The 12,817-nt window shown below is 36.5% G+C and overlaps 1 protein-coding gene across 1 annotated transcript in view; it reads left to right on the plus strand.

The window, feature by feature from the left end:
• Window positions 1-1,794: 1,794 nt before the first annotated feature.
• satb2 (SATB homeobox 2) overlaps window positions 1,795-12,817 on the plus strand; it is a gene marked incomplete at its 5' end in the record, with an annotated part of 45,911 nt that continues 34,888 nt past the window's right edge. Inside the window, 3 exon segments of the mRNA XM_081368684.1 lie at window positions 1,795-1,878; window positions 1,881-1,912; window positions 3,448-3,635. Of these exon segments, the coding sequence (XP_081224810.1) occupies window positions 1,795-1,878; window positions 1,881-1,912; window positions 3,448-3,635 (304 nt within the window).

Below are 12,817 nucleotides of genomic sequence, written 5' to 3' on the forward strand. Positions count from 1 at the left end.
GTTTGAACTTTTCTGCTTGAATGTAGTTTTGACTCCAAGTAGTCAGCTAATTTTAGATCCCCAGTTACCCAAGAAATGGAAAAGGGAGAGCTCATGAGGACCGTAAGAAAGATGCTCAAAAAAGGTTTACAAAACCAGAGCTCAATAATTTAAATGTGCTCGATACACCAAGCAATTGCGTGCAAGAAGTTCACATCAATTAGAGAAGCATTCTCTGCTACAAATATACCACATAGCCTAATGTTCATTCGCATTTGGTTAAACTTCCATTTTCTTCAATATGGGGAGCAGTGTCATAGCAATTTGTTACATTGAAATCCATACAAAATAAAATTAATAATCATATTTACAGAGCTTAATGAGCTTGTAAAATTACTTTGATATTTTAACCAAAAAGGTGTCCTTCCAATTAATACGTTTACAGAAAAGTTTATTAAATGACAAAAAAATCGTCCGTATAGTGACAGTTTTGTACAGTACGCGTTTATAATATCTATCTATCTATCTATCTATCTATCTATCTATCTATCTATCTATCTATCTATCTATCTATCTATCTATCTATCTATCTATCTATCTATCTATCTATCTATCTATCTATCTATCTATCTATCTTTTTCATTCATTCAGTTAATGCTAGTTTGGCATATTTACTCATCTGTAAATCTGCTGTTGTGGCCCAGGTGATAAAATATTAATTTTCACAAGGAAGTCGTATTTATGGTTTGCAGTTCAAATACAGACAGAACTATATTCATCGAGAGAGAAGAGAGAGAGCACGCGCTCTGTAATTTCAAGTTATAGACGTTGATGTTTTTTTTATTTATTATTAAACATGCAAGATGAAAAATACAACGATCTAATAATTGTGGGTTAAAATACTAACCCAAATATTTAGATTATAATTTTGTTAATAATTTTGATTGGATCTTTGTTTGCTTCCATGAAAATTCCAAAGGCTTAAAAATGTGCCGTTTTTCATACAAAGAGAACAAGACACTGGCATTCACAGATATATAATAATAATAATAATAATAATAATAATTGGCTAATAATAACAGACTATACAACAACAATAATAATAATTTATGTTTTACTGCGGTTTTCTTTGTGTGTGTGTGTGTGTGTGTGTGTGTGTGTGTGTGTGTGTGTGTGTGTGTGTAATATAGACCTGTTATTTAACGAATTGTTTGTACACTCTAAAAATGTTTGGGTCGAATATGGACAAACCCAACGTTTGCGTTTAAAAAGATATTTACCAACGGTTGGGTTTGTCCATATTTGACCCAACCATGGGTTGAAATAACACAGCATTTTTTTTAGAGTGTATTCTTAGCCATAATGTTATAGTGGAGTTGTGAGAGTGAAAGAGCATGATGAAGCAAGCATAACTTTATCTGATGGGAAACACATTCTTGTAGATGTTTTCATTTTGTAAGTGACCTTGTATGCTACAATACATCAAAATGGGAACACTTGCACTCACCTATTCAAGATTAGGGTACACAGGATGTAGGGTATTTCCTAATTAGTTTGCGTAAATTTGCGTCAGGAACGTCAGATTCACATAGGAACACAGTTGAGAAGTGACATCCAGCTAATATTTTAAAGTGTTTTCTGTGGCTTCATTCTGATCTACAGGTAACAGAATCAAGTCGTGTATTAACAAGTTCATTATCGATAGTATTATTTAGTCCTTATTATCAACACAATTCCAGTTTGCAATTTATCTGTCACGCAACGCTGCATCACCATCATCGCCGTGATCATTATCTTATATTATTATAGTGACGAATGAGGTTGGAGAATCAGCCAGCGTTCGCTCACACACCCCAGAGTGTCTCAAAGCAGCAGACCAGCCAGCTGCACACGCCATTGCTAATGAGTTCCCATTAAACCACCCTGGAAAAAGGTAAGATACTTTTGTACAAGCATATGAATGATACCTGTAAATCGGAATGTAGCCTAGCCTATGCATGCTTTTAAACGCTCACGTGATGCAGCTTATACAGTATAGCCTAGCTATCTGAGATAAAGACAGCCAAACTGAGGCCAAACTGTTGTAAATGTTCTGTTTAGGAACTATATTGTCGAGTATTAAGTTTTCAGGTTGAACTTTGACAGCTTGTATGGTGATACCCTAAACCTTGAGCTACATGCATGCTCTTTTCCCCCGTGTTCCTGCTCGTTCCTCTTGGACAAAAATCTAGGTCTCCAGCCTGTATAGTTTACAGCTTCTTGATTTGGTGTCATTTGTACTTTGATTTGTCATCTCTACCAACGCTATCTCACGAAATGACTCTGTCACTTTCAATGTGATAGCCTATGATAGAAAAAAAATGAAGGTGATTCCGTTAAAACAACAACAACAACTCCGCTATAGCCTAGACACAGAAACTGAATTAGCTGCATTTTAAGCAGTCGGTGTTCACGTGAAAGTGCCTCTTGAATCATTTCCAAACAAGATTTTTCCATTATCCGTTTTAATATTAAACCCATTAACCCACAAAACCTTCCATGTATTTTTTCCCTAAGAATGCACGATACTTTCTTCTGTATGTCATTATCACTGTTTCACGTCTGTCGAGCAGATCAGTCGTCGTTTCTGTATAATTTCAGTCAGTTTAATAAGAAGTGAACTGACACGACAGCGATGCTTTCAGATCGCGTAAAATCAAATACAATGAAAAGGGATGCCGGGTGCAATTGATCTCAAACAAGTTCTCGACATAAATAAATGAGTGAACTACAATTAAAGCTTCTAAACGAACGTTAACACAGGCAGTATAAATATTGTTCAAAACAAGTTCAACTATATATGTCGCTTTATTGATACCTTATACATAAAATGCATTAATTACTTAGCCTACCTTGTACAGCCCCGTCCCTCCTTCCCTCCCTCTCTCTCTCTCTCTCTCTCTCCCTCCCTCCCTGTCACACTTCCACGTTTGCTCTCCAGTCCTCCTCCCACTCCCACTCCTCTCTCGGCTCTCCGTCAGTCCGCGTGCCGCTCAAGGGAGAGATTGAAAGTGACACACTCACATTGTTGCTCTTGAGATTTTTACGCCGTTGTAATAGGTAATGTCCGTATCGAACAAAGCAGATACTTGACGTCTGTTTTTGCTTTGTTTCTCTCTCTATGTGCATGCAGCAGCGTAGCCGGACGTTTTCAGATTTTGATGCTCTCTTTGCGTCCGCTGCTGAGGTTTTCAGTTCTGCCACGGACACTCGTGACTCAAACTCGCGGTAAACAGTGAACAAGATTCCGCACTACAGGAGAGATTGTCGTCGGTCGCTTCTCGGAACTTCTCGGAATCTCTGTGCTTGTGTTCAATCTCGTGCACTGTCCTCTCTCTCTCTCTCGCTCGCTCTCTCTCTTTTCTCTCGCGCGCACTCTCTCTCTCTCTCTCTTCATGCTGTCTGTCTCCTGCTACCTGTACCCCTCAGCTCGGAGTCTCTCAGTTCCAGTGGCTCAGTCTCAGCGCACAGCGCACGGAGCCCAAGTGTCCAACACCGAACCCTGCCGTATTCAGCCCTCCGCGAGGCAGCGAGAAGCCCAGCCCTGGATTCAATACTTTTAATCAATGGACAGAGCCCTCTCAACGGCCAACCGAGGTACCGACACGCCATAAGCAGTAAGTGCAACAGAAAATAACTTTCGTCTTCTTTCATCCGTTTCATCCAACTGCTACAGTAACAACGGGTTTATACCCTATTGCAACCTCTCGAATCTAACTATAACTATTCCAAATATAGACATAACATAAATATTGTGTTTGAATATGAAAGTGAATTCTTTGAGGCCTTTATAGAGAAAATAAATATAGGCCCAAATAGCAGTTGAGAAGGCCAAGGATGTTTTACATATTCCTAATAACAGCCTACTTGTCATTAAGGCACGTGCAACACCTTTGTCACGTTATTTTCTTTATTTAACAAGTAATTTGCTGAAAGTTATAGAACTTACCTTAGATAGTGATTGTCGTTGAAATAGTAAAATGCAGAATGCAACAGACGAGAGGGAGACTTTTGCCAATGAGACATTTACACTTTTGATATTCACCAACATTTAATTTATTAAACAGCCTAATAATAATAATTTAAGATTTTTTCCTGTAGCCTAAATTTAATAATAATAAAAAAAAGTGATACACGAATTATGGCATCGTTCAGTAAAGTTTAAAACTCAATTACAAAGTCAGGAATGTTTAGGACAAGAGGACCAAAGTCATGCACCCTGTGCACTGTCGTTTTCTTTAAAGAATATTATATTCGGTTTAAGTTAAACCATTTATTTAATAAAGCAGATTGTCGATATTCTCTAATAAATTATTACGCTCTACGAGTGTGTCTTTGATAACAGAGTTTTAAGGCCTCGAGGTGGAGCTGGTTTAAAAATAATTTTAAGCTTTTTTATTATTTAAACATTTCAAAGGACTAGCGAAATCATGCATAATTATGAGACATACAGAAAGATTTTTAAGGGGAAATTCTGTTTTATTACAGCCCCAACACGATTATAGGCCTCAAGTCTAGCTTCACACGTGTTTGACGTTTTTTCTCTGGTCTCATCGCCCCCGTGTGTGTGTGTGTGTGTGTGTGTGTGTGTGTGTGTGTGTGTGTGTGTGTGTGTGTGTGTGTGTGTGTGTGTGTGTGTGTGTGTGCGTGTGTGTGTGTAGCCTATTTGGTAAAGGACATTTTCAGACCTATTTTATGTGATATCCTAATTTTCTAAGAGAAGGAATCTGAGACTTGATATCGAAAATGTCACGCTTATATTATTTAGTAAAATTAATGAACAAGACCAAAACAAAATAAAAACAAAGCTATTAATTATGTTCAGTGTGTCAAGTAAAATGTATCCCTTAGCGTTTATGATTTGTTTAACTGCAAACTTTCTTTCATTTAACAACATTAGCGCATTGTTCTATTGCTGTTTTTCCTGAAGGTTAGCAACTATGATAGCGTTCATTAAAGGTAACGAGAATTTCGCTCATGGTTCATGTTTTGCAGAACCTTTTGTGTTTTAGGTACCTCACGTTGTTAAACAACTGCTATTTGAGTTTTTATTTTTTTAAGGAGGAGAAAGGGCCGTTGTTAGGAGAACCTGAAACAAAAGAGAAAGTATATTATAGAATATTATTCAAAGATATTTCTAAGATAATTGCACTTTTCTTTTTCGATAAATGTAAAATTGTTTTCAAACTGATTAAATTAAATTACATTTATTTGATTAAAATGTCCAGAACCAGTCTAGAAACTCTAGAAAAACTGTCATTTAGGAGTACAATTTAACACATATACAGCACAGAATAAATCAAGACAACCATACAATATTTCTTTTATCACCTGATCACCGAGATAGGCTATTTAAATCAGTCAGATCGATAATAATGCGACGAAATAAACCAAAAACCTGTCTACTCAATGTAGCAAAATTAGAGAACATCTCGAGTAAAAGATCTCGTCAGTTTTTTTTAGCACAATGTTTTGTTTTTTTAATGATACAAGTCTTTAATGTAATTTAGATATTTTTTTCCACACAGAGCTCGTGAATTTTTCTTTAACATTGGGGGATGTAAGTCAACCGTCTTTGCTTGAAGAAAAAAAAAAACATTTCAAAATTAAGTAATGAAATCTGTTGTCGTATACAATACACGTTACATGTAGCTAAATGGAACAGTTCACAGTTGTACTCTTATTAGACTCTGAACTATGAAGTAAATGGCTAAATCAAAAACAAAAACGCATGCCGAGTGCACATGATTTGTTATTATGTTACATTCGCTATTTTTTCCCCTGTCAGTTCAAACTCCGAGTTATGTATACATCACATAAAACTTTAGAGCAGTGCATTTGAAGAGTCACTCACAAAATCATGCCTGTGCAAGAGGGAGGTATATGGTTGCTATATAGCTGCCATCAGCGTTAGAGATCTTTCTGTTTCTTTTTAAAGTTACATTGATGTATCCATTTTTCATTTGCACAAACTTGGCCCCCATAGCCAGCGGAGACGTTTTCTTAACCAAGTCCAAAAGGCTGGGAAAAAAAAGTTAATTAGTCTCCGTAACAGAGAGGTCTATAGGTCTCAGTCATTTTACAATAGATGGAATCCGCTGAGGATCCTTTAATCTCGCGCTTTGGGGAGCCCATCAGAATGGATCAAATCCAACATTTATTCACGGCATGTTTTCTCCAGCTCCTACGACTTCTTCAGGGAAAGTTTGGCGCCATAACCTTTTTAGCTTGTACTTACAATACCTGTTAATTCTTTTGTTTAATACATTAGACACCTGCCGCTGGATCATGTGTATGAGGAGAAGAGTTTTTTTAGTGCCTCGGAATGTCATAATAATAATAAAAGATTTTAAAAAAATGGCACGCAGCGACCTACTGCGTATTTACAATATAGCATTGCCTTATTGCTTTTACGAAAGGTTACTTCATACTAGTATTTCATGCATTTTCAATAAAGCATTATCTAATATCTATGTAATAGGCATATTCATAAAACCATATTCTTCCGCTACAACATCTAGTCCCTGACAGGTTAAACTGGCCTATTGGTGCTGCGCAGTGATATACAGATGTGCGTTAGACAGGTTAACAGGTGTTTTGTCATATCTGTTTTTATATTTTGTATTATAGCAGGATTGGAACACTGGCAGACCATGAACGCAGGACCAGAACTATTACTAGTTTAGTAGAATAGCTATTAATTCTTCTCAGCCAATAGCTAGGCAAGGCCTAACTTATTGCCATTTCATTCGCCTCTCCGCCTCTCCGCAACCACATGGCGCTTTGACGACAATCGGATTTGGTCATTTTATTGTTGTTAACTTTATTATAATTTAAAATAATTAAATAAAATGATTTTTTTTTTCTAAATTAGTCAACATTTTTCTCAGAATAGATTTATTTTTGAAAGACAATTTTTGAATTGCCTATCAAGTCTTGGCTAAGACAATAGCCTAGCTATTATTTCGATCGTTGTTGCCCAAGGAATACAGTTCACGCAGTTCATTTCACACTATATGCGGGTAAGTTGTCACAATTGAAACTGTTATTAAGCGCCCTATCAGAATTATATATAGGCTTTTTTTTTTAAACAGTAAAACAATAATACAAACACAAAACAATTAGCCTATTGAAACAGCAAAAGTGTCAAATGTACATTACGGAATTTTGGCCAGCAAATATTACTCATAAAGGACTTTTCTTTTTCTTTTTTTTTTTAACGTGACAACTTTTTATTCTAAATAGAAAATATTCTAAATATTTTTTTTTAATGAAAAATTAAATCTGTCTTCGTTATGTTGACTCTTACTTGAATATGCAAGTAGGCCTATGGCATTATTGTGTTTATTGAAAACTTTTTGAAAGGACAGAATTCGCAAAAAAATATTCAAATTTAGGAGGGTTTTGAAGTAGGGGTTTTGAAACCTTGCAAAAACCTTACAGCTAGAAATAATCCTTGTAACAACTTACTGTGTAACAACTAGCCCCTATATATATGTTTATATATTATCAAACCATTTAACACTACACACCTAAACCTAGACCGCAGTCACCAACTCAATATGTGTGTGTTCATGTGTGTTTTATAGCCCTGCTCATTGTAGTCTACCATGTGCGATTTTTGTGAGTCAGTGTGTGGTCCCTGGAAGTGTCAGAGCAGTGAGCCTGCTCTGTGGTTTGTGTGTGTTGAGTGTTTGTGTACACTTGTGTTTGTCTGCTTTTGTCTATGTGCGAGTCAGAGCAAGAGATTTAGGGAGAACATAATAAACTGCTGCTTACTCTTTATCTTTTACTGTATAAGATGTTTATTAGCGAACTAAACGTGCTCCCCGGAAGGTCTTTCGCGCCCTCTCATTGTATCTAAATCGGCATATATTCTGCACATGTCCAGTTTATTTGCACACTCATCCACATTATGGCAGCTATATTTGTTTCTTTACTCTCACACTAATCAATTCATTACTATCTTATTAACACTTATTCCCTTCTATCTAACATGACATGGTCTTATTGCTGAATAAAATATGTATGTGTGTGTTTGTGTATATCCAAGGAAGTCCCAGTATCAAGCTTGTCTTACTATGTATGTTTCCAGTGTAATCATCTGTCTTGGTTACAGTTTGATCTGCCATCAAATTCATGGGTGATAAGCTGCTATCTATCTATTCTTCCCTTCCCAACGCACACACCTGTGAGACACCGAGGGGCCTTCAATACGAATCCCTCAACCATCTTCACCTGCTTTATCTGTACCCTGACTGAGCCGATACTTTAATAACCCTGCAATAAATGAGTATCACAGCCCTATTCGCTGGTAAATAAGGTTAACGCCTTAGCATGTCGTCAACACAGAGATACCACGATACCACCATGTTCTGTAACAACACACGGCTTTATCTCATTACTCATGCATGCATGTCTCTATTAGTTGTTATTAACTTCTGTCGGGTAAAGGGCTTTCATTATTTTGAGTTGGAAAGCAGCAAGAAATTGGACACTCTTGTCAAACAACCTTTTCCATGCCTAATTGTGAAACTGCTTCTTTTTTTTTTTTGTAATCTTGGTAGGCAGCATTTCTCTCTCTCTCTCTTTTCCCAAACATCTGCCTTTTTTCTCAGGATTTCTCGATATCACTCTTTCTCTTCTGTGTATACTGACTGACAGTGTGAGCTTAGTCAGATCAGTAGTGTGTCGTTTACTGCCCTCAGTTTCCTGCGTGTGGTACAACTGGCAGAGGCCACTCTTATTGCCAAAGAAAAAAGTGCAATGTGGAAGGCAGAGGAAGGTTAGCGAGGGGAAAGAGCAGAAAATGTGTATATCGCATGCTTAAGAGAGAGTCTCTGCAGTGTGGTCGTCGTAGTTTGGAAATTTGAGTCTCATGGGATCGGAGTTCTGTTCCACTCCCTTGTCTGGCTTCTCTCATCTACCCCTAAACATAACAGTCATTAGTTATGTTTGTAATGTGTGGCTGCAAGCATTACAAATAAAAATGGAACCGTGTATCTGGTTGTGAACACCTATTGGTACAACATTGAAATGTAAGGTGCAGTTGTGCTGCATGTTGTGTGTCATTTGTCAGGAGGGCTGGTTAGTATGTATGCTCTTTATTAGCACACAAAAACTGCATATTTGTAATACTATTTTAAATACTATAACTTCTTTATTTTACTGGCTTCTTGCTATCAATCACCTTACTGTAAGCAATTTCTTAAGGTTGAATCAAGATCTTGCTTTCATTTTTTTATCTTCATAAATTTTGTTGAATATTCCTGATACCTTGTACTGATTAGACATTTATTACTCTTTTTAACTGATGTCAACCAATCGGAAGGACAGCACTTAAGACCAATCACACTTTTATGATGACTGTAAACTAAAGGAATAGCCCTCCTAAAATGTAAAAAGTCATCATTTACTTACCTTGATGTTATTCCAAACCTATATGACTTTCTTTTGTGGAACAGAAAAAATATATTTTGGGGAGGGGGGAATATTTTCCAAATATTTTCAATATCAGCATGTGGTGCCCGAATTTAAATTCTTTGGGTGAACAATCACTTTAAGAACTTAAGAACATAATTTCTCTGAATACGAAACTTAAATTTAATTTATTAACAGCTCTCCAAGTGTATGTTTTCTAACAGTTCATTTTAATTTAGACACAAACAACTAATTTATCTCTAGTCTGTTGATGAAATAGAGGAATACACTCTCTGCTGATAAAGCATTGAAGAAGCCATTTCACCATTAGGTCAGCAAAATCTGATTGAGATCTTTTAGTGCTGCATTATAGGGCTTTTATTATCTTAATCACACAATTTATTTCACCTTGCGTTTGAGTTAATGAATTCCAAAACTTTGAATCACAGTAGTTTTTTTGCAAAAGTATCCAAAATAGTATATTATAACTAGTGTGCCTCTTCAGTAAGCTTGTATTGATCTGTCACAGCCGGTGTGTATTGACCAGAAGAAACTTTTACAGCACCATCTTTGCATAGCCATTGTCATCTTCGTACGTGATTGACGGCAGACACACTAGAGCTGGTTTTATCTACCCATCAAATATTTGGTGCTGGGGTGAAGGAGGATCAGAGAGATAGCGCGAGAGAGAGAGTGCGATTGGCATAGAGATGGGAGAAGAGATTCAGACAACCTCTTGATTGGGATCAGAAGACTCATTAAAATCAGACAGGTTTGAACCTGTGAAGCCCAGTGAGGGAAAGAACAAAGACAGCCCATCAGTGCCAGATGAACTAAGACCGATAAAAGACTTTGAGGGTTGATAATACAGAGCAGCTTGTAGGCAAACAGATGAAAAGCTCTCAGTCATTTAAGGCAGTGAACACATCAAGCACAATGGACATTGTGTCCGTTTGCGGTTTCATTCTTTAGACTTCTCGCTTGGTTCTGTGCAAGTTTCTGAAACATCTAGAGACACTTTGTGAAGAGATTTTTATTTTACCCCTGGGACTGCAAGTCTAATGGGCAAGCCCACAGACGAGCTGTTAATTAAAAGCAGATCTGTTCGCCTCATAGAGTTGAAGTGGATCACAGTGATCTTACACAGCAGCGCGTTGTATCTGTTATACTTCAGGACCTTATCCTCTATTGTTATTGAGATGCAGCGCAGTTCAGATTTGCCATTTTAAAAAACTTGGGCATGATGAGTACAACAGAAATGAGAGGTAATGGCTACATATGCACTGGGGGAATGTCAGTTTTAATTGGAAAGCTGTGTTTAATGGATGCTATTAATTTTGTATATAATATGCAAGTGTTTTCATAAGCATGCATGTCCATTGTTGTAGAGTATGTTCACACTTGAGCTTTATTAAACTGTCTCAAAGGCTCTGTAAATCTCTTTGTTGTGTGCGCGCGCGTGTAAGTGTGAAAGTACAGTGTGGACCATCAGTTCTTCCCTCAGCAGCGCACGAACACATTTCTTTCCATTCAAATGCTTTTAAAGTGTTTTTCCCTCCCACCCGCTTATTAAACTGTAAAGAATTCAGACACTTGATTTCTGGACCCGAGTTAGGTTTCTAATCACGCAGAGGCTAATGTTTTTAATTTATTATTCATTTTGAAAATTTAGCTCCAGCTTGTAATTCTCATTGGACTTTTTTATGTTCCATAATGATGTTTTTCTCGTCAAGTCCAGAGAAGAGACTGATGTTTTCTTCATAACCACTGTGAGGAGAATAGCAGAGAAGGTGGACTATCTATCTATCTATCTATCTATCTATCTATCTATCTATCTATCTATCTATCTATCTATCTATCTATCTATCTATCTATCTATCTATCTATCTATCTATCTATCTATCTATCTATCTATCTATCTATCTATCTATCTATCTATCTATCTATCTATCTATCTATCTATCTATCTATCTATCTATCTATCTATCTATCTATCTATCTATCGTCCCTCTGTATAATATGCAAATGAAAGCGCTCAAGTGGAGAGTACTGTATGTTTCTAGTCTTTAACTTTTGGCACGGACTCAGTACAGCCTGGCACTGACTCTGATGGGCATTACCAATATTAAAGCTTTGGCTGTAAAACAAAGACCTCTGGAAACTGTCCCCACGGAAATCCCTGGCTCAGACAAATGTGGACAGACATCCACGTGCATTCAGAAATACTACGTTTGCGCACACACACACATACAGATATCATTTAAACATCTTAAAGTAACTTAATAATTCCTAAAAAGATTTTGAGCATCTTTGCTTTCATATAGTATATTTGTCTAGAGGTCTGACGTTTTGGCTCCACATATAAATACACACACACACACATCAGTTTACGTTCCCCGTAGACGCTGAAGCAGAACTAGACACTGAGCCTCAGCTTCTCTGTTTGCTGATAGTCTTGATAAGATGCCAGCGTCCTCTTAAACTATTCCCTGTATTTTGGGACACTGAGTTGGATGTCCTTGTGTTGTTGTCTGTTAGCAGCAGCTGTTTAGTTTGTGTGTAAAGGTTAGCGATGTGTGAGTTTTCTTGTCAAAATTTTTTTAAGTAAAAAAGTCATAATTTGTATGCAGTCCTTTAAGAATCAAATAAGATCTTAAAGAACTTTGATAACTTGTTTTCAGAATCTCAATTTATTTATTTAGCAAGTTCTTATTTAATTTCTTTTAGGGTTGGACTCAATTAATGATTTATGACCAAATGGCCAAAACATTTTTTGGGGGGGAATCCTAATTTCTTACAGTACATTTTATATTTACGTTTTACGATTTTGACAGCCCAGATTTTAGAGAATACACCCATTTATTTATTTTTTATATGTGATATTTTTTATTTGACCATGAATTGGAAATAAAATACAGAACATACTGTAATGTATTATGTCGTTATATTGAAAAAAAAAACAATTCTCCGTCGCTTTGGTACATTTCTTGAATCATCTTTAAGATTTGCAAACCAGTTTAAGTGCATTTCTCAAACAATTCATACAAACAGCACCACACAATGGATTATCTGCAAAAGCCCGTGACTTGCTCAAAATCCTTAGTTAATCTCTCAAAAGTAAGTTTTTATGTCAATGAACATATCAGTGCCATCAGAATAAGTCCATGTGTCATTGTTCACAAACAAGATAGTCAAAATGCTTAGTCGTGTTGTCAGTATAACAGTGTACTCTGTCAGTATTTTCAGATGTAAACTATGTCTACACAAGACTGCACTTTATCTGTATGGCATATATACATTTCAACAGCACAAATGTACACATTACTCTATGTGGAATATTGATTTGAATGTACCAACATTCAAACATTTGAATGTTTGA

The sequence above is a fragment of the Scardinius erythrophthalmus genome (genome assembly GCF_964197995.2).
Source record: "Scardinius erythrophthalmus genome assembly, chromosome: 6".
Classification (NCBI taxonomy): Eukaryota; Metazoa; Chordata; class Actinopteri; order Cypriniformes; family Leuciscidae; genus Scardinius; species Scardinius erythrophthalmus.